Raw genomic sequence first — 26,764 nt, forward strand, 5'->3', positions numbered from 1 at the left:
AACATCTATCTTCTATGCATTTGTGTTTAAATTATAGTTTTCACTTGTTCCATAAAACTAAATTAAACAAACATAAATAACCGAATAATTCAAAAGAAACGTAATCTGCAAGTTTACAATACTTTTATCAGCCAGATAAATGAATTTAAATACAATTATAAAAGGACCAGAACCTAATAAATAAATAAATATAACACAATAAACCCAGATTATCCATTCAGACTGTCAGAGCGCCTGCATTCTTCTGAATGTCTTGTTTAAATAAAAGTCTCCCACTGTGGATCAGGTGGACTACGTGGACAGGTTACCTCCCAGTCTGACCACCAGGCGGAGCCCCAGCGCGGTGGTGGATCTGGTTGGCGGGCGTTATGGCATCCTCATCACTTCCAAACACCTGCAGGCCTCCGACCCCGACAGCCCCGTGCAGGAGCTGGAGTTCTCCATCACCAGGCCGCCGCACTCTGGCTACCTGGAGAACACCCTCACAGGTGGGCCGTTCGTTTCACACTTCAGTGGTAGACGTCTTGGATATAGATGTCAACGAAAGATTCACCTAGATTCAAACTTCCTGTCCTGCCAGGAGCTTACATCAAAGGTCGCTTCACCCAGCGGGACGTGGACCAGCGCGCCGTGGCGTTTGTCCTCCCAGCCGACATGGAGGTGACATCCGACAGCTTCCTGTTCCGCCTCATCGACCCGGCAGGAAACACCATGTTGCCCGAAATGTAGGTTTTGTAGAAGGAAAAGGATGCGACTGACACACAGGAACCACAAATGTGTTGTTTCATAAATTGGGAATTAGTCCAGTCGGATGGGATATCAGGGCCCTCGCATTGTAGGTCAAAAAATAAATAAAAGAAGGATGAAGACGGGAATATATTACTTTCTGAGAAGACATTTTGGGATAAATGTACGACTTTATTCTTCGAAATCCCCAAATCACTGTCGTAGTTGACCACCTCTAATTTGACCAACATTATATAGCTTCAGAAAAAGTACTTTGAAAGTAGCAATATCACAGTGTAGAAATACTGTACGTATAATTTTTTTTTTAAAGTATTCACATCCAAATATATTCAAATTTCCAAAAGTACAGAATAAACATTATAAACTCAAGTGTTGACCACTTACCAGCTGGTGAACATACCGATAGGGTAGCTCAAATACAGCGCTGTGTGGGTGGGTGTCAGTATATGAAGAATTCTCCTGCAGACTGGAGCTGTCCTGGTCCCGGGTGGAGCTGTCGGCGACCTGCTACAGAACCTGTGAGACCTCTGAGATGCTTCAGATACAGATCCAACGCAGCGGGAAGAGCGCCGACCCGGCGACGCGTGCCATCCAGGTACGCGGGCGGCGCCCTTTCCTCCACGCTCTGTGCCTCTGCCGTCATGTTTATAAAAGTGCTGCTAATCAGAAATATTATCATAATAACATTTGTGCAGGTGGAGGAGGGATCGGCAAAACCCGGCAGGGACTTCACTCACAGCACAGCGGCCTCATCCAGTTCGACCCAGGTCTGACTTTACTGTGCGGCTTAGCAGGAGTCACCGCCTGAGGGCGCTCGAGTTCCTTTCAGAACGGGGACGGCCACCAAAACCCTCTCCTGGTTTAAATCATTGGTGCAAAAATATTTAAGTTTTGCTTTAGGAGAGGTAGTCAAGTCCCAGAGGGCATTGCTCAAAGAAACAGCCAATCAGACAGCTTCAGGTGGATTCAGCACCTCTGGTGCAGCGTTTGGTATCTATGGTTACTCCTGCGATAGATCGATTTTGTGTTTCCCATCCGTCTCTTGATTAGGAGTCAGTGTGAAAACCTGGAACATTTACCTGATAGATGACGGTCTAGAGGAAAACCACGAGACCTTCTCTGTTACCCTGAAAGCCCCAAAACGCCGTCCTGGGGCAGAGGACCTCCGCTAGTGTGGAAATCATCGACCCCAGGAGGTAAGACCTCATCACGAGTCAGTCGTTTAGAAATACTTGGAATTGGAGATATTTTTGCAAGGATACAAAGAAGGTGCTTACTCTGCTGTCTGCTAGGCGGTGCAATCCAGACGACCTGAAGGTGGAAGAGGATGGGACGACTCCCTCCTCTTCCTCCAGGCCTCCGGACCCTCCCAGACCGAAGGAGGAGGCGCCGTCACGGACATCGAGGCGGAGCTGCTGTGGGAGAACGGCCTCACCCTCCCCGGGGCGATGTCCCAAACCGCCGACCCTACCTGGACTACGGAGAGGTGGAACCACAGGATCAGGCGGCCCATGACGGCTACAGCCACGTCCACTACCAGGGCCGGCAGCTACCAGGGGAGAGTACTGGGAGCACTGGGAGCACAGGACTGCAGGTGAGCGTTGCTTCCAGTAGATGTTGTTGCCGGAAATGTAAAGTCTTATTTTGTATTAGTGGTATATTTGTTTCATAGTTTTTGTTTTTTCAGAAGCTTTTTTATCTTGCATGGTGGGACAGCAGTTGTTTAAATATTCTGAAAGGTTTTACACCAAGTTGATTTTTGAGTGCTTTGTTCAGGTCCATCAGTCCGGAGAGAGAAGGTCTGAGGAGAAGGTCTGGACGGTAAGAGCCGCTCGTTTGTCCACTGATGATGAAAACACCCAGACCCGCCCGTGTTACCGCCTGGTTCTCCTCAGTTCCACAGTCTGACTCCTCTGCGGGTGGAGGAGCTGAAGCTGAGTGAATCTGGGTGGAGTCGGTCGCCTCATGGTCGCCTCCCGCAGGACTTCCGAGCCGGGGAGCCTCTTCAGATGGACCATCCAGAACCCAGGCGCCAACCGGAGCTCCTCCAGCGCAAGGTGCGAACACACAGCTCAGTTTAAATATGTTCTTGTGAAGCATAAATGACAAAAAAAGCCGCTCAAAATCTCCAAGATACTTTGTATACATGTTATTCTACAACAATCCCTCAACACCCCCATCCGTTCCCCTCCTGTTGTCAACAATCGGCCTCATTGTTCCACGTTAAAATGTTGGGATTATTTTCGCGACCAGCAGCTCCTCCTGCCCGGGCGGCTGGACTCACTACAGGAGACGCTGCTACATCGTCGGCTCGTCCGTGGCCAGCTGGGCCAGCGCCGAGAGGAGCTGCTCTCTGCTGTAAATGGGTTTTTCTTACTGCAGCCTGGGTCTCATCGCCAGAGTTTTTTATAAAATACAGTTTTAGATGAAAAAATGACAGACAGTAATATTAACTTAATTCCAATAAACTGGATTGTTCTTTTCAGCATTAGAGAAGTTTATATATACAAATATATGTTATTCTGTTGTTTTGTCTCATTCCGACAGCGTGAGGATTTTAACAGTATGGAATATAAACAGTTTTTTTTCTAAAAAGTCCTTTAAACAATACACTCTGATACATACATGGACAGCACCTTGTTTTGCTCTCAAAAGTCATGAGACAAATGATGAAGTTCGAGCTTCGCCCTATACTATTTTAGCTATGTTTATGGTCTCCACCAACTCCTGAACAAATGCTCCACTGATCTCCTGTGTGTGTCTGCTGTTCAATGATGAAAGGTCCATTTTACAGTCCTAGAAATTAGACAACAGAACATACCTAACTTCACTAAAAGGCCTCGTATTTTAAATAACATCCTTCTTCAAAACTATTTCGTTCTGAGGTTTAATACATGTGCAATCAAACATTCTTTCACGGGTATAAGTTTAATCTATTTAGTCAATTAAATTGATCAATTTAAGGATGCGATTTTATTTCCATGGATCTCATAAAAACTGTGAATAATAATGCGTACATGCACATGCATCAAGTTTCAGTGAATTTACGTTATATCAGTGCGTCACTGTTCACATTGTGTGGCAGGTTGAACAGCAGCCTGACCAGCGTGCGGTCCAGAAGAGACGTGGTCTGGCTGTGGAAGTTCACAGGGAGGAAGCCATTTTGGATCGGTGAGTGACTGAAAGCCTGATTTACACATCCAACCGTTATTATTATTATTATTTCCCAATTTTGCAAGAACTGCTCGTACGAACCGATTTGTCTTTAAAGGTATACTATATGTTGTGGGTCGCTTTTTAAAAAAAAGCCTGAGACGTAAAAGTAAAACAGATGTGGAATGAGGACGTTAAAGTGGTGCATGTCTCAATCCTGGTGAGTAATTGTTGCACACTCTGCATGTTTCTCAGGTCTGTCTGGGGGTCCGGGTCGCTGGATGTGGGCTGACGGTCAGACGCTGTCCTTCTCCAAACTGAGGGCGTCCGAGTCCACCGTCGGCTCGGACTGCGTGCTGGTTGAAAACCCCAGAAGCTGGATCTCCACAAACTGCTCCCCCGAAACTCAACACGCATTCATCTGTTCATCGCCGGCTCACTCTCACTGAGAGACACAGTTACCGCTGTCGTCATACCAACCTCTGTGTGAACATGTTCAATTAATTTTTAATTATATGCGAAGATGCTGCTCTGTCCAATTTTTTTCATATTTGTCATAATAAAGATTGTTTCAAAAACACAATGAATTGGTCTTTGCATTTTAGATGCAGATCAGTAGTTTAACATGTTAAATCCGTTTCAAATACTGTACTTAAGCACTTTATCTGTATAATTTCTTTTTTTATGCCACTTTATAATTCTCATCCACTACATCTATACTTCACTACATTCATTTGACAGCTTTAATTACTTTACAAGCAACGGTTTTCACACACAAAACAAAATATCTTCTTATTAATTGAACTAACCAACAGTTTGTACAAACATGTGAAATGATCAGTCCATTAATGGCCACTTCAGTGGCACTTGAATGGCTCTTACTTATGATATCTTTGTAGTTTGGCTTTCATGAAGAAATGTTACTTTGTTGATTGTTGTTGCTCTGAGTTTGTTCTCATAATGCACTTATTGTAAGTCACTTTGGATAAAAGCGTCAGCTAAATGACATGTAATGTAATAATGTAATGTCCATTAATGGGTCCATAATTAAAATAATCACCAGACTGATCAATCATGAAAATAATAGTTAATATCAGAATAAGCACCACTCCAAAATCTACAACAGTAAAAAAATAAAAATTACATGATTACGAGTATAAAAAATAAAATGATATAATATATAATAGTATAACCGGCACAGGGGATATCTTTCTGCATTGAGTACTTATTATTCGTGCTTAAGATAATGCGAAGATAACTTTGTCTTCCCATTAAAGTGAGTCTGTAGTATATTTATTTCTAGTTTTCCTTGACTTGTAAATTAATGTAGTTTTAAAAAGTATTTTAGACGAGCTATAGACAGTTACAGACTGAGACGAATCTGAGTTTGAATGGAAAGTCTATTGAATGTACTTTGTGCATCGAATGAACTTACAGGTTTATCAGAGGTCTGCATGTTGGAATCCAGTTCCATCTTTATGAAACCAGCCTGAAAGTGAAACAATCAGCAGAGGGCAGCACAACCACACAGACGCTGGGATTCTAGTCAAGCCAGTCCCCAATATCAAAACAAACAAACCAGATTGTAAATTGTAAAACTAAATTATATACATAAATAATTAGGATGCTGTTTATTGATAGTGGAACAAGAGTTGGTCCATTTTTCTGGACTTTAAGAAGAAAACACTTTCGTCCTGGCGAGTAAAATCACAGAACTTTTTCTTCTTCAGATTACATCAACCAAATAACTTTGAAATTGAAATGTTAACATATTGCTATGATGGTTGTTTCTCACAGTAATTAATAACTTATCTAGTCAGACAAGTCCAACGACTCCTACAAGCCACTAGGAACAGGGCTTTGTTGCACCGCCGCATTGTCAGGCCAAACAACGCCCCGTACTTTTAAAAATAACCACAACATACCATTCTATTCAATTCAATTCAATTCAGTTTATTTGTATAGTCCATTTTCACAAATTAGAAATTAGTCTCAGAGTGCTTTACAATCTGTACATTTAGACATCCCAGTCCCAAAACCTCACATTGGATCAGGAAAAACTCCCAAACAACCATTCACAGGAAAAAAGGGAAGAAACCTTCAGGAGAGCAACAGAGGAGGATCCCTCTCCAGGATGAACAGGTGCAATAGATGTGATGTGTACAGAAGGAATCATTATACACAAATCAAAACACAGTAACAACACAATCAATGAATATGACAGAGTGTATGAGTAGTTGGTAGTTGGCATATTCCGAGATCCAGACCTCCATGATTCATCATTCTGTCGTGTGCGTTATGGTTGTGGGTCTTTGTTTTGGAGTTTCCTGTCTCTCGTGTCCTCGGTTACCTTCAATCCTGCCCTTGTGATGAGAGTGGTAGCATCTCGACAGCTAACAGGAAGAGACTAAAGTCCTTCCTTCCTGCTGCCGTCAGGCTGCACAACCAGCTGAGCTCCCAGTAGACCACTAAACACTTAATTCACTGCAATATTAATACCAATACACTGTGGAAATAGTAATACATTTATTCTGAACATGTGTATATATTATTGTGTATATTATTCAGCTACCGTAGACTATTTACTGTTTTATGTTCTGTTTACTGACTATATATTTGATCTACTATGTCTGGTGTGCACTTTACCATGTAAAAGAAGCTCCACACAAACCTATTTATTTTCGTAGGATTATCTCATGTTTAGCTGAAGCCAGTTTCCCTTGTGCTGCAGCTGGATTGCATTTCTGTCAGAAACACACAGTGGGTTGGACCAATGTGGGTTTTGAGAGGAGCTACTGGCAGCTCTGGACGTTGTTATAGTGGGTGTGACGCAACACACAGGCCACCTTTTGTTCAACAAACAATGGCGGCTCCTGAAGAGCTTTGCATAGATGCTGCAATAGCATCAGTTGCATCAGAAGCAGAGAGTATTTTTAACTGATTCTCTGTGTACCCAACCCGCTGAGTAAAGACATTTTGTTTGCACCCTACAGAGGCTTGAGTCTGCCTCCTGCTGTCTTTGGTCCTCAGTCCTTAACACTTGTCAAATAACATCAATTAGCCATTTCTGACTCCTATACTATTATCGACATTAATTAATAACATTATACTATCTTACAGCAACTAAATACAAACTACGGTCCCACCTCTAAAAGGGTAAATAGCAACTCAGTTAAGTATCTTGGTGGCTGGTCAGCACCTTTACAGTTCAAACCATTTGGCAAAATCCTGTCTTTACAGAAAATGTACAGAAAACCATCAATCACATTTGTCACACAAGATTTATTCCACATTAACTTGTTCAAACATGTTTATGATGATGTTACAAAAGTCAAATATAAAAATACAAAATGATTGAGGATAGCGCAATGGTTCTCAACTGGGATTTGGGAGCTCCAGGGTTCTCTATTTCTTTGAGAAAATCACCACGAGTTAATTTTCACCGTTAAGTGCTTTTTACATGTTTGTACAAAAATGAGCTCCACTTATGTTTAGCAAATGTGCCGCATCTGCAAAAGACATTTAAAAAATCCTCAGAAAGTTAATGATTACTGTTAATAAAAGATAAGAAGTCATAAAAACTAAAGTTACATGTGCAGCTATATTGACCTTCATGATTGTTATTGAATACTGCAATCTGTCTTTTTAATCAGATGCACATTTTTATCAGGTGCGTTTAAAGTTCGATTGCAGTGAGTCACTGTCTGCCACATATTTCTTAAAGGTACAGTTCATGCGTCAGTGCTCGTGTTGCATTTGTTTGTACAACAATTAATATGCCTATTATGATAGTTGCACCTGCAAATATATTAATAGGAGATAATTTGGCAAATGAGCCACATCCACAAGAGACAACCATATATAAACAACACAAACTATAAACAAAACAAAAAAATGTTACGATATTAATTGTCATAAAAAATCTTATAAAAACAAACATTTATATATAGTGCTACAGGATCACCATGTAACCCAACAATCCCTCTTAATCAAATGCACATGTGCTTTTTATCAAGTGTGTTTAAAGTTCCATCGCAGTAAGTCACTGGCTAATACACTTATTTTTTCAAAAGGTACAGTTCAGTTGTCAAATAAATGAATAGTTTGGCATAAATGCCACATTTGCAAGAGAAAACCAACATAACAAATACTAGATGAAAAAAAAGAATAGAAAAAAGACATATTCAGCTTCAATATTCAACTGTATTGAGCTGCCATATGTTCTATTTAACTCAGCAATCTGTCTGATATCACATGCTCATGTAGTTTTATGAGATGTTTGAAATTTCATGAGTGAGTTCAGATTTTTTCACACTGTACAGTTCATGTCTTTGTGCTTCCGATGCACTTTGTTTGTACAATCAAATACCTTAGTTGTCATACTGGATATCATATGCCAGTAGTCCATTAATAGCAAAACCAAGGTAGAAGGAAACCTTTTCTGTGCTTGCACCACTTCTTATACCAGCAATGAAGGCTGGACGCACAGGGATTTTCATTTTGCCATAAATGGCAAACAGCTCTCCTTGTTCAGTGGTTCCTCTGACTCTTTGAAGGCGGTTGATAATTGCTTTGTCTTTAAATATATCTCCATTCCGCCAAATTTGAGCTAAGGTGTCACGGGGCATCTTTTTAAAATTCTCACTCAGTTGCCGTTTAGAAACCAGTCTCTTGAGTCCCTCTTCTTTTCCCAGGTAGAGGTGGGCAACAGTGCTCCTTTTTCGAAACGATAAAACCAGGTGCTGTCTTTGGTCCTCAGTCCTTAACACATGTCAAATAATATCAATTAGCCATTTCTGACTCCTATACTATTATCTACATTAATTAATAACATTATACTATCTTACAGCAACTAAATACAAACTACGGTCCCACCTCTAAAAGGGTAAATAGCAACTCATAGTTAAGTATCTTGGTGGCTGGTCAGCACCTTTACAGTTCAAACCATTTGGCAAAATCCTGTCTTTACAGAAAATGTACAGAAAACCATCAATCACATTTGTCACACAAGATTTATTCCACATTAACTTGTTCAAACATGTTTATGATGATGTTACAAAAGTCAAATATAAAAATACAAAATGATTGAGGATAGCGCAATGGTTCTCAACTGGGATTTGGGAGATCCAGGGTTCTCTGTTTCTTTGAGAAAATCACCAAGAGTTAATTTTCACCGTTAAGTGCTTTTTACATGTTTGTACAAAAATGAGCTCCACTTATGTTTAGCAAATGTGCCGCATCTGCAAAAGACATTTAAAAAATCCTCAGAAAGTTAATGATTACTGTTAATAAAAGATAAGAAGTCATAAAAACTAACGTTACATGTGCAGCTATATTGACCTACATGATTGTTATTGAATACTGCAATCTGTCTTTTTAATCAGATGCACATTTTTATCAGGTGCGTTTAAAGTTCGATTGCAGTGAGTCACTGTCTGCCACATATTTCTTAAAGGTACAGTTCATGCGTTAGTGCTTGTGTTGCATTTGTTTGTACAACAATTAATATGCCTATTATGATATTTGCACCTGCAAATATATTAATAGGAGATAATTTGTCAAATGAGCCACATCCACAAGAGACAACCATATATAAAACAACACAAACTATAAACAAAACAAAAAAAATTACGATATTAATTGTCATAAAAAATCTTATAAAAACAAACATTTATATATAGAGCTGCAGGATCACCATGTAACCCAACAATCCCTCTTAATCAAATGCACATGTGCTTTTTATCAGGTGTGTTTAAAGTTCCATCGCAGTAAGTCACTGGCTAATACACTTATTTTTCAAAAGGTACAGTTCAGTTGTCAAATAAATGAATAGTTTGGCATAAATGCCACATCTGCAAGAGAAAACCAACATAACAAATACTAGATGAAAAAAAAGAATAGAAAAAAGACAGATTCAGCTTCAATAGTCAACTGTATTGAGCTGCCATATGTTCTATTTAACTCAGCAATCTGTCTGATATCACATGCTCGTGTAGTTTTATGAGATGTTTGAAATTTCATCAGAGTGAGTTCAGATTTTTTCACACTGTACAGTTCATGTCTTTGTGCTTCCGATGCACTTTGTTTGTACAATCAAATACCTTAGTTGTCATACTGGATATCATATGCCAGTGGTCCATTAATAGCAAAACCAAGGTAGAAGGAAACCTTTTCTGTGCTTGCACCACTTCTTATACCAGCAATGAAGGCTGGACGCACAGGGATTTTCATTTTGCCATAAATGGCAAACAGCTCTCCTTGTTCAGTGGTTCCACTGACTCTTTGAAGGCGGTTGATAATTGCTTTGTCTTTAAATATATCTCCATTCCGCCAAATTTGAGCTAAGGTGTCACGGCGCATCTTTTCAAAATTCTCACCCAGTTGCCGTTTAGAAACCAGTCTCTTGAGTCCCTCTTCTTTCCCCAGGTAGAGGTGGGCGATAGTGCTCCTATTTCGAAACGATAAAACCAGGAGCTTTGAGTTCCGAATTGCTTTCACGTATGTTACAATGTCTGTGTTTTCTTGCCTAGGACTTGGCCAGAGTAACAGCAGAGCCAGGTAGTATGGATCTGGGAAGGAATACCAACGTCCTACTTCTTGGAGAGTATTCAAAAGTAGATCAGACAGGTATCTGTGACTCTTTACCTGTTTAGATTTTGGTTTCAAAAGGTAAAGAACTATGTTTGACAAAATGTAGTTGATCGTTTCCTTTGTCTTTTGATGTTGGTTGATGAATTGTTGTTGGCGCAAGAATGCATAGCATTCTGTGATGCTCTCAATCTCTTCGGCAGGATTGTCCAAATGTTGAAGAATTCCTGCAAATGTATCTGCACCTTTCTCTTCAAGAAAGTATCTTCGTTGTACAATATCAATTTCCAAATTGAATTTAGGATTGCCATGTCGTTCTTTTTGTATTTCCTCTGATGTAGTGCAAAAAAGAGCTAAATACTTTTTAAAAAGTTGACTGATATTCCGACGGTTCTTTGAATCAAATTCGGAATTCTTTGCTTTTATATTCGTGAAGTAGTAGACCAGAAGTTCAAAAATGTCTTTTACTTGAGTTTTCAAACTCTGGAGAAACTGTTCGTGCTCTTTGATGATCTCCACATATCTGTTGTTAATTTCATTTTCCTCTTTATACACACTGGTGATTGGCATTATTTTTTTCAGAAAACTCTGCAGGTACCTCTTTTTCTTTGGATCCCTTTCCTCAAAGAACGGCAACTTGCTCAATATCTCAAAAACCAGGAAGACAATATCCAGCACACCCAAATAGCCAAAAACATTGTATGAATTTCTGGGATAGTCTTCTGACTCATCATCAGCGGCTTCTGTCTCCGGTTCATCCTCTTCATTTGCCAGCACTTGGGCCCTTCTAAATGCTGTGATAGCATTTTCTGCCATTTTGATGTTTGTGTTTAAGTCTTCTGGATTGCGTAATGTCTCCTGCTTTCCCCTGGGGTTGTTAGATTTTAAATTGCTTTTGTGAATCTGCCCAATTGTGTCAAATGTGAATGGGTTTTGTTTGATGTTCTTGGCCTTTTCAGCCCATTGCAGAGCCTCGGGGAAGTCCTTCTCCTTGATGTACAAATATCTAGCCAGTGCCTGAGGGATATATGCACTTGTAACAAACCTGGAAGAAGCTTTCACAAAGATATCTTGGACAGTTTTTCTCCCTTGATCTTTGTGGATTTTTCCAATGAGAGGAGAAAATGTTTCTCTCTCATCTCCATCTTTCTTTCGCTCCCTTGCAATCAACATTTTTTTAATTGAGCTCATGAATCTGTCTTTGACAGATCTAACACGGAAGAACAGATCACAATGAAGAATCTCCATAGTGATATCACTTACTCTCATAGAGCAGCTTCTCTCCAACTCTTCCAGACACGCAGATGCTATGGAGTGATGCAGGATTCGGATTCCTTTGTATCCTCCCAAGTCTTCAACTATGTCAATGAAGAGAAAGTTGGAATATGGTTCCATTCGGCCCATTATGCTGTCATTCTTCCAATGTATCATTTTCATCCCCAAAAAATCTTGACAGAGAGAGAGATATTTCAGATTCTTCCACATAGGTGTTAAGTAACACTAGGAAGGCAAACAGTCTGGCTTCCTTGAGCTAGAATCAAAATTCTCCAGCATGTTACGAGCAAGATCCTCAATGTATTTTCTGTCAAAATTGCTCTTCATGATCATGAAGCTGTAAAAGTTTTCAGGTTTTGCATGAGTTTCTTGAAGATCTCTGAGTTTCTTTTCAAACTCCTTCTGTTCTTCTGGTGTCAATGAAGCAGTTATGTACTGACTTTGTCCTGTGTTGTGCTGTTTGTATTGCTCCTTTGGGCTGTGGGAACGAACACAGTTTAGGATGATGACTTTACAGTTTGATGCTTCCCCCACATTCATGTTTAAGCCATATTCTACCTCTTTTTGTATGCAGTTCACAAGCTCGTGAGGATTCTCGGTTTCTTTTGAATCATCGACCAACAGCAAAACTGGAAACATTTTTTCACTTTCAAGTTTCATGAGCGTACCGACTTGAGTCGCAACTTCTTTCTTTGACAGTGCGTTGTCTTTCAGCACAGTACACCTGAGCTCTTGACGGAGATCCCACATCACATGCATTGCTAAAGTGGTACCTCCACAGCCTGGATGGTGAAACAGATTGAGTAGAGCACACATTTTTGTATCCTTCAACTGAGACCTAATCATCTTTTTCACATTTTCGTACTTGTCCCGTTTAACAAATGGCTTCTCTTTGTCTTTGTCACAAAAGTAGAAGTTCCACCATTTGACTTTGCCTCCTTTGTAGAATTCCTCCTCAACTCTGATTCTGTGGTCAAGGAACTCTGAACTGTTTTCATCAATTGTGTTTTCACACTGATTCAGGCACAAAATATCCAGAGCTGTCAATAAATCTTCATCCCTCTGCTTTAGAACAACACAGCTAGAACCAGAAGAGGAAGCAATCTTTCAGATGACTGGTTGAATGGTCCCAGTGCCATTATAGTGCCATTGACCTCACTGAGGGTCAGCTCATATATCGATCGAGAATCAATGTCAGAGTCACACTTTTCTTGTACAAGATCCCGCCATTTCTCATACATGCCCTGAGATTCACAAATAGTGATGGTGCTTTCCTCTTTGTTTGTTTGATGAAAGATTTGTATATGTCAAACATTGGGTCTTTCTCGGTGTCCACAGGTGACAGTAAGAGGAAAATTACGAGACTTCCTCCACGTGGAAGAACATCAGGGTTGCAAATGAATGAAATAAATTGCTCTACATCTTTGCAAGATTTCCTCAGCCAGTTCTTATAGTCTAACTCCTTGTTTAAGTCACCGTCAAGGTCATGTCTGCCATTGCAGAAGACCCAGCTTGTCTGCTTGTAGAGGTTAAGGGTCTTTATCACGGATTCAGTCGGTCCTTGATACTGTGATGGTGTATGCAGATTGGCCACCCTTGACTCTCTGTAGGAATGACACAGTCCACCTGGAGCAACAGAGTTGGGGTCAAAGTCCAACACACAAAATGGTTTCAGCTTACCCAAAAATTGCAGATATTGCACTTGTTCTGGACTGCTCTTGTTGACAACAACAATGAAATGGTCATCGTTGTCCAATGAGTTCCCACCACAAGTTAACAAATTCTGAAGTTTGTCACCCTGGTTAGCCTCTTTGTTCAAAACGTCTTTTGGAAGACTCTGCTGTTCCAGTGGACCTGAATGAAGAGTAAAATAAATAATTATTTTAGTGAAACACACTAACAAAACAACATCTTGATCTAAGGCTGGAAATGTTATCGTCACCAAATCCAATGAAAAACCACTGAATTGTTTTCTGACTGTTCTACCCTTTCTGATGCTCAGTGTCAACCCTATGGTTAAGAAGTACATCTTTATAATCCCTTCACAGATATATGTTGTATCTTTTTTTTAAAGCCACATTAATTTCCTAAAACTCTGGTTAATCTTTTTTATAAGCAGGATACAAAAATAATATTTTTTTTAAATTATGCCACAGATTGAATACATATTGCCATTGGTTGTCTTACATATGTTCTTTTCCATCTGACGAGCGAGTTCTTGCTGGTTGATTTCTTTTAGAACTGCTTTTGTGACCTGTAAAGCCTCCTTGCATCCATAGTTGTTCGTCATTAATGTAGCGGTGTCCATGGTGTCGCTGTGCTGCAATTTACCTTGAGGAATAGGTTCATGCTTGGATTGAGTGTATACTTTTAAGCAGAACTTAAACATTTTGAAGTCATCTTTTAAAAGGTCGTCCAGAATTTTCTGGATTTCCACAGTGCTCTTTGGTGGGACTGTGGTCTGCAGGAAGAAAAGGAAGTAGATAGTTAATGTAAACATTATGAAGTAATCACTGTCCATACTTGCTTGATATAAATGCTGGAGACAAGAATGAATATACTCCAAAACAGATTTTACCATTATAGCTCCTTTTCTCCTGGCCCCCAAGTCTTGCGGCTGATGGATTCCCTCTTTCTCTGAAACCTTTTGGAATGGCAGCTGAACCTTTTCAGATTCCTTTACTAATATTTTGTCAGTTTTTGATTCAATTTCATTACATGAATCTGGTTGTTTGATTGCTATGTCCTGAGACAGAACGAGTTCAGGTTGAGTGGGTTTTGGAGATTCTCTTGGGTCTGTGCTGTTGTGAAGGACTGGTTGCAGTGTTGGCTCTGGTTTCATGTTCAGCTGACGAAGTTTTGCCAGAATCTTCACAGCACGACCACTTTTCAAAGCCAGATCCAAAAGATCCTGCTTTTTGAAGCAAACAAGGCAATCTCCGGACACATCTTCCTCTTGGAGTCGTTCTGCATATTTGCTATACACCCCAAGATGCTGCTGTAACCACTGGTTCACTTGTTCTTTTGTCCAGTTTTTCACATATGCTGGGAACTGTGATTCATATTCCGATCCTTCTTTCAAACTTTCTAGATAAGATGTGATTTTTACAGCTGGACCATGATGTATTCCCAAGTCCAATATGTCTTTTTTTTCAAAGCAAACTAACATGTCTCCAGACACTTCCTCTTCAAAGAAAAAGTTGGCATAAGTATCATGAACTTTGACCACTGTCATCAGCCACAGGCGGACGTCTTCCTTGGTCCATTTTTCCACAGAGGTCGGCAGCTCCATTGTTGAGCGTCTCAGTTCGGATCAACCTAAAGTGAGTTGAATAAAATATAAAAATAATGAAATAATAGTCAGAAATGTTGTGGAAAGATGATGAAAACTGAAATGTGATATAAATTGACTACAAAATATTAACCTTTAAATCTCAATTAATAAATGTCTACTAGAAACTACTCTTGACTCTCCGAGGTCACTAAGTTGTTGGACCCTCAATTTACCACATGCCTGGATAAACTCATAGCAGTGATAATCTATTCTCATTTATGTATTGTGTATTGTTCCATACATTCTGTGTCAGGATAGCATAGAGGACAAAGTCAAGTTAAGAAATGAAAGCAGAAGATGTCGAGACTAAAAAACAAGAAGTTGTGGTTAAGCCGACATGTCAGAACATATTCACAACTCCCAACACCCACGCATGTTTTTCTTATACATTAGATGGAAGACTCATCTGCATTGAAGGTGATGGGTCTTAGGACACTAGGGCAGAGGTTAACTCATCCTTTGACAGAAAGGGCCAATTAGAAATCGATGACACTGGCGCCTATTTCGAGGAGCTATAACCTGAATGTTACAGTGTGTGTGTATGCTTCAACTCCAGCCTGCGTGCTTTACTGATGACCAGACGAATAAATCTACCAGAACGATATAAATTGTTTGGCTTAATTATTCCTCCTACGGGCTTTCGATTTGAATGACCCCAACAGCAGCGACAACAACTTGCATACGTTTAAATAAATGTTCTTACCTTTTTCCTGTAGACATACAACATGTATCTTTAAGTTACTGACTCATTCAATGTTTCTTTATTATTATTATCATTATTATTATTAATGTACCACTAATGTACCTTTATACATTAATTGGCAAAGCTTAAAGTTCACCAAATCTCAAACAGTTAAACATCTATTCCACTTATCCAGGGCCCAAGAGAGGAGAGCAGAGGCACAGTGCAGTCCAATAAAGGATATTACGAAATATCACAGAGTGCTCATCCATTGGTATGGGGGGAGAAACCTACATGTGACAGCCATGAACCTGTTACAACTAGTAAATCGAGAGCTATGTCTTCTGGCTTAGGTTGTAGTGGATTTTATGTACACTTGCACATGTAAATAAGGAAGTCTTATTTCTTAAGTAAAGCATATAGAAAGATCATTTACATAGGGAATATTAGGGAGAATATTCTGAATAATGTATTATAAAAGCATAGAAAAGTGTGGTCAATGTATTATATTTGTAACTGTAATGTTGATTATGTCTTATTGTTATCATAACTATAGGATGATGATGGTATGAATGAAATGTTTTTATTATGGGAGGTACGTTTCCCTCGGTTGATAGATGGCTGGTTCCATAAAGCTCTTATTTTGAAAAGTCTTAAACCGGAAGTCTCAGGAAGGAAGTAGCTGCTATTTCAGGAGGGGGCAGTCTTTGAAATGCTGGGAGCGAGAAGAGAGCATGCCAGCGGGGCGATGCATGACAACACAACATTAACTGGGAGCTTTAAGCTCAGTGGATGGAGACTGAATATTAACCTTGGTTGTGAGGCGTGAGATTTGGTCCTTTACGGGTTCGACAGACAGCAAACTTTCTGGGAACTTTCAGGAGGACTATGGCCTCGCGATCCGTGAACACGTCAGAATGATGGCTATGAGCTGGGCCCTAAGGCAACCAGGAATGTTAAAATAAACACTCTTAAAATGGCATCCCTGGCTTGAGACTTCTTCCGCAAACACCGTGCTCCGCTATACTTTATCTGAACACCAACCCTCCCTAATGTGTGCTGAAGGTCAAGTTCTGACGGAGCCAATAGAACCACATCGTCTATTGTACTCATATTATATATATATTTTGTTAAATAATCATTTATTTTCTCCTTCGTAGTTTAGTTATGTAGTGAGACCAATTCATATTTAATTTAAAAGAACTAAAATCATTGGATGTTTGTATATGAAAATTCAAGCATCCATCTCAGATTTGATCAGCAGAATCTCAAGACCTTCAAAATTGTAAATTGAGAATCTTTGGGGTTTTTGTGGAACAGCGTTGCAATTACGAGGGAAATTTGCATGAATTGATTTGACACAAGAAGCCGTTGTAACTAGACATGAAATTGTCAAATTTGCAAAACATTTTCATACCTACATAGCCATATTGAGTCAAAGCACAACTTACTGACAACAAGTAGCCTTAAGCAGTAGGAGTAGTAGGAGCAGTATTTCTTGACCTCAGGAAGGGGTTTGACACTGTTAACCACAATATCCTGATTAAGAAAATGTCACTGTGAGAACTCCATGGCCGTCACCTGTGGGTTTCCCCCCAAAGCACAAGAGATGAGCAGAAAACGAGGTATTCGGGAACATGCTTTATTCACTCCAGCAGACCGCACCTCTGCTCACTCTGCCCTCCTTCCACTCTCTGCTGCACTTCTATGGGTGCAGCGTCTGCTGCTGCCTGACTGCCAACCAGTCAGCAGTCGAGGCCAATTACAGACCCCACCCCCACCGCCTGATTTAGGAAGGGGCTCCATCCGGCCTAATCTACTCCCCCTCCCCCCATGAGAGCGGGGCCGGAGGAGGGGCTCTGGTGGACCGGGCTCAGGACGAGGGGGCTCGGGCTCAGGACGAAGGGGCTCCGGGGGACTGAGCTCAGGACAAGGGGGCTCTGGGGGCCCGCCGGGATGGGGAACAGGGAACTGGGACCGGCCGGGATGGAGACGGTCGATCCCAAAATCTAATCAACTGGTCCCCGGATAATAACCAATCATCCCACCAAATTTCATGCGATTCGGTTCAATACTTTTTGAGTTCTGCGAATAACACCGCCGGGACCCGGGGATCAGAGGCCGGCAGCGCCGACGGGGAACATGGGTCAGCCTTCGCGCCGACGAGTCACGGGGTACAGGGGTCGGCCTTCGCGCCGACGGATCCCGGGGAACATGGGTCGTCAGCAGCGCCGACGGGTCGTGGGGATCAGGGTTCTGGCGCAGCGGTGGCAGGTCATGGAGATCAGGGTTCGGAAGCACCGACGGGTCACGGGGAGCAGGGGCCAGCCACAGCTGCTCGAGGGCGCACGTCTGCCTCGCAGCCAGGTCCTGGAGGCCCTCCAGGACCTGGCGGTTAGCCTCTGCCTGGTCCCGCCACATCTCCTGGATCCAGCCCAGCATCTGTCCCAATCCACTCCATTGCTGGTCTGGCGCTTCTCCTTCCCTGCGCTTTTTTCCTCCAGGGGGCCCCACGTTGGGCTCCAGTGTGACAACTCCATGGTCGTCACCCGTGGGTTTCGCCCCCAAAGCACCAAGGATTTGCCGACGATGGTTCGGTTCAGTAACATTCTTTTATTTTACTCCAGCACAGCAGACCGCACGACGGCGCCTCTGCTCACTCTTTTCTCCTTCCACTCTCTGCTGCACTAAGGCCAATTACATACCTCACCCCCACAGCTGCCACAGTCACATTTCAACCTCTCAGCTGAATTGCTAGCATTGATGAAGTCCTACCTGGAGGGGGTTAGAGTAGGTGGCTGTATCGCCTACGCTAGGATATGCTAGCTAATAGCTGCGAGCGCGGCAGTTTGATATCCGTTGTTTGTCAGTGCGGCCATGATAACGGCTTTTACAGGGAATATGGCCGAAGAAGTTTTTAATGTCCTCATTTTGCTTCTTTTTTTTTAAGTATTGGTTTTGGCACCGGTATCGTTTTAAAAGTACCGGTTTAGCATCGATATCGGAAAAAAACACAAACGATACCCATCCCTACTGATTACACAGTGATTTCTGTCAATGCGAAAAACAGTACAGGCTGCACTTAAACTCACCGATACATATTTCAATGTCTGTAAATGGCGCTCAGATTCCTGTTTACACCTAAATGTAAAAAAGACAAAGACGGCATGTGACTCACCTGAGCCGGATGTCTATGTCTCTGGTTAGAGGCTCCAGATGAATATAAATACCTAGGTATCTACGTCGATTTAAACCTTACTTTTAAGAAGCAGATGAAAAACGTGGCAAACGTTGTCAGATTTCATTTATTTAATTTCAAGTACATACTATACAAGCTCTACTTTAATGCAATTATCATCCCATGTTTGAATTATTGCCTAACCAGCTGGGCTCAAACCAGTAGCACAACTCTCAAATCAATTCAAATCCTTCAGAAGCAGGCTCTTAAAATACTTGATAAAAAGCCCAGGAGTTATCACCACTGTGCAATTCTAACTAAACACAGCCTCCTGAGCTGGGAAAACATCACTAAATTATCTACGGCTCCTCCCCCACTTGGTAAATTTATCAAACAAAACAGGCAGAGTAGTAGACAAACTAGATCTGTTGAGGGAGGTGACTGTATCATCCCATTTAGGAAAAGTTCCTTGCCAGTCTGCATTCTCAATAAAGGCAGGACACCTCTGGAATGCCCTGCCTCTGCATATACGCACGAGCAGAACATATCACTCTTTTAAAAACGACCTGAAGAACTGGCTTATTTGCAATCCGATGTGCTTTTACTTTTACACACTCCTCCCACAAAATGTTTGTTTCAGAATGTTTTAAAGATGAATAGTTATCAAAATGGTGAGTTTTCACCAAAAACCTTGGTGTGGAGGGGCCGAATACACACTCACTTTGTGATACGTTATGTTATAGAAAGTGGCTCTAACATTCAATCATGCCACTGGCAAGAGAAAATGACAGTTTATACTCTTGAGTATAATCCTATTCTAGTAGAAATACTTTTTACTAGGGCTGTGAAACGATTAAAAATTTTAATCGGGTTAATCACAGGTTTTTGTGGATTAATCATGATTAATCACATATTACCGATATTCTCGGTATATTTTGTGAGAACATAGAGATTTATGACAAAAGACGGATATATACATTTATACATTCTTCTATACAATGGTGCTGCAACTCAGCAGTTATTTAGCAGTTTTCTTCCATATGGAACATTAATACATCTTCATCCTAAACAGAATGTTTAACCCTCCTGTTACCTTTCGGGTCAATTTGACCGCATTCAATGTTTAATGTCGGTGTTCTTTGGGGTCAATTTGACCCCAGGCTGTTTTTCACTGTGTCAAACATATAAGAAATATCAACTTTTTTATTTATTTAAAGGACTATTTAGGTAGTCAACAAACAAACATAAAGTACCTCACACTTAAACTTGAGAAGCAATATTAATTCTAATAATTTTCTGGAGGTTTTAATTGCTGGGGTCAAATTGACCCCGAGGGTAAAATATGTTAGTAAATGTAAAGGTAACAGGAGGGTTAAACAAAAAAAAATTCTCTTGTTTGTCAACCATTAACTCCACCATGATACAATCTAAAGGCCTCTAGTCTTCCTTTAGCAGCTGCTGAGGCAAACTGACTGTGTGGGTTTTCTTCATGAACTGGGCCGTGATGAAAGGGACACCGCTGCAAAGCTGAAACCTCACCGGCCCGGACACGGGGACAGATTGACAAGTGACTTTTTTTTTGCTCGGTCCCGATGCGCGCGCACGGAGCTCTGTGGTGCGCGAGACGGAGATCGATAAGTGTTAACGCGACGCGAAGAGACAGAAATGACATGCTGCTGTGGAGATACGATCAACAACAGACGTTTAGTTTAATAAAAGAACAAAGACGTGCTCTGGAGAACATGTCAGGGGGCGGGCCAATCTTTTTAATGTCATGCGATCTACCGACACTACGCCGCGATCGACTGGCAGGTCGCGATCGACGTGTTGAGACCCCTGATCTACAGGAAGTAAAAGTCGTAACAAGGTTTCCGGAGGTGAACCTGCGGAAGGATCATTACCGATGAACAGACCGTCTGCATGAGAGCGGACAGAGTTCAGATTGAAGTGGTGAATTGGAAGCTCATTTTGCAAGTGACTTTTTTCGTAACCACAACGAGAGCTACCCAGCGATTGCGAACTCATTCCGATGTTAGAACGCGATTTCAAGACACTAGTAAATCCTGTAGTTGTATTAACCTGAGTTACGCGTTTAAATCTCAGCCCAACTGCACCCTTTTGTTAATTAAGACTGTGGTCTGCAGGAGAGAATGTTCGCATGTAAATAAACAGTTTAAACTCAGCTCCCACTGGGTAATAACTTGCCACCTCAAGAATGTAAACACTTGTCTTGCCTTTAGGACTTGATCATGTGCATGTTTTCTCTCAAATGGCTGGGACATTTGATTTACGGTTTCATTTGGATCATGTAAGAAGATATGGACAAACACTAATCTTGTAATATGTTGATGTGCACCTTTTATCCTGTACTCTTGTACAATTTACGACGATCGATGAAGAAATTTTCTCATGATTCACACAGCGCTTTATGTTAGAATTAAGAAGTTTAAACTTAAAAAAGTTTGTTCCTTTAAAACTGACCACAATTTAATGACTGCGCATGTAAAAATTTTCCATTTATTACATTCGCTGATTTATTCTGTGGTGACGTTATTCAGTCTGTCTCGAGTTTGTAAACCCCAATTTGTCCGGCTGCTGGAAGGTTCAAAGCAGATGATCTCAAACATCCTGGAATAGAAATAGTGATTTTAGTCAAAAGACATTTCAGCTAAAAAGCATAAAAGGTCTTTGTGCATAGCTTCAATGCAAAACATGACATCTGGATTTACAAAGTCAAATTAAACAAAATCATTTACATAAAAAGTTGAGATTGGCAAAAGAAATCTTGGTGAATGCAGACTCAACTCCTGAAATTAGCATAAGCAAGGGGAGCTCACAAACGATGACATCTAGTAGATTTGTTTCGCATCAAAATTTCACCTGAATCAACTGATTTGTTTTGCAGTGGTGGAAACACTAAACGGTAAAATTTCATTCAAGTATTTCCGTTTTGTCGTCTGAAGATAAAACGGCGTCACAGGACAGTCGCTCTACAATGCAAGATGAGAAACAGATCCAGTGTATCTACTTTGTATCAGCCCTGTTCTATGATGAACACATAGAGGGTAATCAGAATATTAATTAATCAAAGGCTAAATAAGTATAACAAACACAACATGGAATTGCACTCTCAAACTGGGAGATTGTCAAGTATGTAATTCAATTACATTTTGTTTACCTCTTTGGATCAAATATAGAAAAATGTATCAGTTTAATAAAGTGACGCCACAAACACTTCCTGTCTGTGACATAGATTTCATCAGGCCCATTGCCCCTCCCAGTGGCTGAATAGAAGTTTAAACTTGTGGGTTTCTGTGAGTATCATAGACCGTGAATTTCATGCTGTTAAATCACTCAGTAGGACATTTGGTCTGTTGCAAGGCCTTTGACGTCAACACATAGACGCACTAGCTACAGACAAGCTAATGTATTGTAAAATTTCTCATGGTGACTGGTACAATACGAAGATCTAATGCACTGGAATAGAGAATGGACTTCCACCAGGAAAGCTCTGTGTAACTTTTATGCATGTACATGTTTGATTCATATACTCGGAACATATGTTTCGTATACGTTTCATAACTGCAAACGGGAACCATGTAACCTGAGTCTGAATCGTGAAGTTTATGAAACAAGTTTTAATCTAGCCAGCAACATGTACATGGTTGCGCTGAAACGACAGCGTAAGCTTTAATTAACTGAAAATCTTATTAACGTATTCAGATCAAGTTAATAACTGTATTTAATATAAAAAACATAACATTAATATGCAATCTTTGTGTATATGTACTCCACACTGAATGACCAGAGACTGATCAGTGGTCACATGTCTTGATTCCTGCTGGTCTAACTTGTTCGTGCTCAATGACCATGGGATACAGTTTCCAGTTATGGCACATGCTATCTTCCATCGTGCGAAACACGGAGTCGAAGATACAATGAGTGCTTAAAATATTTAAACTTAGATAATTGTGTAAAATAGCTTTAATCTTGTGCATTATCTTTCAGTAAGACTACGGAACCAATTATTACATGTTTATTAAATGTATTATAAGTGCAAACATTATGTCATCTGAAGCACATGTATTAATTGTTTTATTTCTTCTCTATAAGCAAAATATATTAGCTAATAATATTTATATGCTGAACTTTGTAGTTCTCACCTTAACACATTAGATGTACTGAAGTCAAAGACTGTACTATCTGATGAATGGCAAACTGATTTGTAATAATTAAACTCTGTTGTCACGATCAACTCAATATGCGTAACAGTCATAGCATAAACAAACTTAACAATTTCATTATGAATCGCAATGAACTGGAAAAGAGCAGACATCTGTAAGCTTCAAGACTGAGCCATGAAACTCTGTTCACTTACATCTAGTTTGAAAGCTGAAATTATGCAACATCGAACTACTTTGTCTGTCTCGTAACAACAATTGATATCGTAACTCTTTTACAATAAAATAATCCTGGAGTAAATTACAGGATACTAGATAAAGCTAGAAAACGTTTCATTTATTCCAATGAAATATAGTAAACCATATATGACTGCGGTCTTGAAGTATATAAACTAATTTCTTTGTAACAAAAGACCGTGATCTGCTAAGCAATGACTGACTAGTTCCTGTCTGTTTTACATGCTCTGTCGACATTGTTTGTCAGATTACATGAATAGTAACATTATACATATCATAAATATATACTATGTATGATGACATCAGATTTATATCTATTTCATATTAAATTAAAAGTTTACTGAAGTTACAAGTATACTTTATTTTTACAATTTAACAGTGTACATAGTCTGTTTATTAATTACTATTGTGATCAACAGTTCTTTAATTATCTGTAATTGCAACAATTACATCTAATAATAATTGTTATAACATATCTGATATATTACAACAATGAAATAATTGAAAGACTTTTAAACTATATATGTTTAAATTGCTTGTACATGGATATACAGGATTTCAGAAAATTAGAATCCATTTGATAAGTTCTTAATCTTTCCTCGTAACAGAAAAAAAGAATTCTGATCTCTGGAGTTCTGTCCAGTGCTAGAAACCTTGCAGTTGTTTCTGATTCTGTTAATATGACATGCACAGCTGAATTTTAAATACCTACTATATAATTTTTATTTCATATACCTAATATTTAGAGAAAAATTTATAAGCTGATGTTCTGTAAGCTGTAAACCTTGCAATTTCTAAGACAATAAATTTGTTAAATACCTAGCAATACTTTTCAGTGATTTCTAATGAACCGAATGGATATTTGCAGTTTTTTTAATAATTGCATACAGATAAATAAATTGGTGATACTCATCAGTAATAATGATCATACATTTTTTTTGTTCAAATACAGAATCCTGAAATAATTTCAACACTCAATTATATGTGTATGATTACTTTATTATTTTGAATTGTGTATATATACAAATATATATATCACACACAATTCAAAATAAAATATTTATATTTAAAGGATAATGAAAAAAGCAGGGTTGACATTTTGTTTGACTGTAAAAAATTATTTCTCGTGAATAATTCGAGTAAACTCATGAGCAAGAACAGCTGATGTGGTGACATCATTAAGAAAGCTGCTGTTCTCATCGCAGAAAGACCGTCCTCCGGAGTCTGGACTCCCAAGACCAGACTCTAGAGACAAGACTGAGATACAATGATGTGCAGATTACATCACGTACAAGTGAGTATTTCTGAAAAACATAAGGAAAAATCAAATGTGCCATTGAGCTCCAACTGTCTTATTTACTTCTTCAATAGAGGTGTTCTTGAAGTCTGAGTTGATCCATTATATTCTCCAGGTTTGAGGAGGTTAAACAATAAAGAACAATCTTTATTGAAAGGGCTTTGATTCCTGAGCTTTCAAAACGGAGCACTGTCTTGATGAAAATACATTTCAGTCGTTAGAAAAGGTGATTTACAAAATGCAAAACTCAAAAGCACAAGAACACGACCCACCATGAGACAATGAGTAAAAGTCAGGATGTGACCCAGTCCACTTCTTTTAATGGTCAAACAAACAAGCAGAATAATGAAACACTCAACATTAAACTTAGAACTCAACTAATCTTTTCAGTAAACAGTGTTTCATCTTCTGTCATATTTTTAATCAAAACTAGGAGCTGATCACCATCATTGATCCACCTACAACAAAATAAATAGTAGATAATAAACAGATGAATTGTTGATAGAACTGAAACAAAAGTACAAAAACAACAAACAAAGCTTGTTTAATTAAGATTAATATGAGAGCGGTGTAGTGGTGTGGTCATTCCCAGCGAGGTGGTCAGGCATGGCTCTGTACAGAGGGAGGGAGTGGCACAGGAAGCGGTCCTGCTCCATACACAGCAGCAGATCCCTCAGCATGACGCGGGTCACCCTCTGAATGCTCGGTCTGGGCAGCAGGGTCACCTGAGAGAGTGAGAGAGAGTGAGCGACACATCTCTTTTGTTTTTCTTTAGACATTCACTGAAACCTCGGCACAGCCCTCGTGCTTTCACGCTACAAATCAAAGTCAACCAAGTCCTTGAATTAATATGGAGACAAACAATCCTCGTTTCAAGGACGATGCCTCAACAAATACTTCCTGTCTGAGTATGTGCAGTAACAGCGTTCACTCCAAACACAATCACTCCTCTAGGTAGCCGTCATGCGAGTGGGCTGTGCCAGCGGAGGTGAAGCCCTGTGGCTGTTGAGGAAAGAGCAAACAGGCAGCCGGCTGCGCTGGGTAATGGAGAGAGAAGGCAGAGTACGCAGTTAGCAGGCGTCCTGGTCTTTAAAACACACAGAATGAAAGGCTCCGTGAGCTAAGCCGACAGGCTCACACATGCTAGCTGTGGTACTGTGGGCCCCGTGAGCCGAGGAGGCAGCCAACGGGCAAGGGATGGGTTTGGTCTTCTGCAGCTCGTCGTTCACAAGAAGTCAACAGATACATTTGCACGAGTCCTGGTGGTGCAAGAAACATCCGAGCATGTTTTCAATGAAAACCCTTATGTTTAGTTAAACATAGGGATATTACATGTCTAGAGCAAACAGAACTACTTAACTGCTGATTGTGACAAATTCGAGGAGGGAAAAAATGAATATTGGAATATTCAAACAGTGGTCAGTCACACACAACCTTACTTTCATTTAGCACATGCTTCTCGTAGAGACCGGCCTGTATTCTCATCTTCTCCCTGCGTTGGTTCATCGTATCGTATTTGAGTTAGAAGCCTTCCTGTTTTCTGCTCCCTGTCATTTGCTGATGATGAACACTGACTTGCTCCATGATTACCTGCTGTTCAGTAATCACCACTCTGCTGCTCACAGTTCCTCTCTTTTACAGAAATATTCTTTTTATTTACATTTTACGTTTATTTATGACAATGAAACAACACTTCCTCAGCTGTTTCACATTAAAAGCCTCCCAGGAGTTTAAATGACAATTCTACCATTCCCGAATAGGCTTTTAATGTGAAATATCTGCTGGCGGTGGGAGTTTCACTGCAATCCTTTAGCAGGCAGTGAATGTACGTCGTTGTGGCAGAAACGAGTAAACAACTCACCCACCGTCTCGTCCTACCCGCCGTTGGAAGACAGCAGACTCATATTTTGACTCGGATTTGACACATTGTTGCTCTGTTCTTAGTCATTTCTTTGGAGCAGATGGCTCGGGACAACGCGTTGCACCTGTAGGGTCAACGTTTCCACCGCAGACCAACCTGGCTTCCCGTCTGCTCCATTGGTCTCTTCTTGCGAGGCCCGACGGAGGCCAGGGCCGTGAGGTTGGCCTCTGT

At 40.3% G+C, this 26,764-nt stretch overlaps 3 protein-coding genes and 1 long non-coding RNA gene across 4 annotated transcripts in view; 2 read left to right on the forward strand and 2 right to left on the reverse strand.

The window, feature by feature from the left end:
- frem1b (Fras1 related extracellular matrix 1b) overlaps positions 1-1,410 on the forward strand; it is a 35,100-nt gene extending 33,690 nt beyond the window's left edge. The window contains exons 26-29 of the mRNA XM_056415094.1: positions 287-488; positions 581-725; positions 1,213-1,342; positions 1,402-1,410. Coding sequence (XP_056271069.1) covers positions 287-488; positions 581-725; positions 1,213-1,342; positions 1,402-1,410 — 486 coding nt within the window. The remainder of the gene's footprint in view (positions 1-286; positions 489-580; positions 726-1,212; positions 1,343-1,401) is intronic.
- A 769-nt stretch (positions 1,411-2,179) lies between these two features.
- On the forward strand, positions 2,180-4,953 carry LOC130194201 (C-type lectin domain family 9 member A-like). Its single transcript, XM_056415096.1, has 6 exons — positions 2,180-2,341; positions 2,524-2,568; positions 2,651-2,806; positions 3,001-3,105; positions 3,833-3,918; positions 4,156-4,953. Exons 1-6 carry the CDS (start codon positions 2,196-2,198, stop codon positions 4,347-4,349), a joined length of 732 nt encoding a protein of 243 aa, XP_056271071.1. The 5' UTR covers positions 2,180-2,195; the 3' UTR covers positions 4,350-4,953.
- A 2,209-nt stretch (positions 4,954-7,162) lies between these two features.
- LOC130193939 (sterile alpha motif domain-containing protein 9-like) lies at positions 7,163-11,964 on the reverse strand. The gene has a single exon (XM_056414778.1). It carries the CDS (start codon positions 11,923-11,925, stop codon positions 10,003-10,005), a length of 1,923 nt encoding a protein of 640 aa, XP_056270753.1. The 5' UTR covers positions 11,926-11,964; the 3' UTR covers positions 7,163-10,002.
- A 13,000-nt stretch (positions 11,965-24,964) lies between these two features.
- Positions 24,965-26,756, reverse strand: LOC130193945 (uncharacterized). Its single transcript, XR_008831739.1, has 2 exons — positions 26,538-26,756; positions 24,965-25,704 (listed from the first exon to the last, which is right to left on the reverse strand). It is a non-coding gene; the product is annotated as an uncharacterized LOC130193945 (long non-coding RNA).
- Between the last annotated feature and the right edge of the window lie 8 nt (positions 26,757-26,764).

The sequence above is a fragment of the Pseudoliparis swirei genome, chromosome 5 (genome assembly GCF_029220125.1).
Source record: "Pseudoliparis swirei isolate HS2019 ecotype Mariana Trench chromosome 5, NWPU_hadal_v1, whole genome shotgun sequence".
NCBI classification, from domain to species: Eukaryota; Metazoa; Chordata; class Actinopteri; order Perciformes; family Liparidae; genus Pseudoliparis; species Pseudoliparis swirei.

What these genes read in the sequence shown, in the direction of transcription:
- LOC130194201 (XM_056415096.1), top strand. Translation starts at nt 2,196, where the DNA reads ATGTCCCAAACCGCCGACCCTACCTGGACTACGGAGAGGTGGAACCAC. An exon ending in CTGAGGAGAAGGTCTGGACG is followed by an intron (nt 2,569 to 2,650) that starts GTAAGAGCCGCT and finishes TCAGTTCCACAG; the next exon opens with TCTGACTCCTCTGCGGGTGG. An exon ending in GAGGAAGCCATTTTGGATCG is followed by an intron (nt 3,919 to 4,155) that starts GTGAGTGACTGA and finishes CATGTTTCTCAG; the next exon opens with GTCTGTCTGGGGGTCCGGGT.
- LOC130193939 (XM_056414778.1), bottom strand. Translation starts at nt 11,925, where the DNA reads ATGAAAATGATACATTGGAAGAATGACAGCATAATGGGCCGAATGGAA.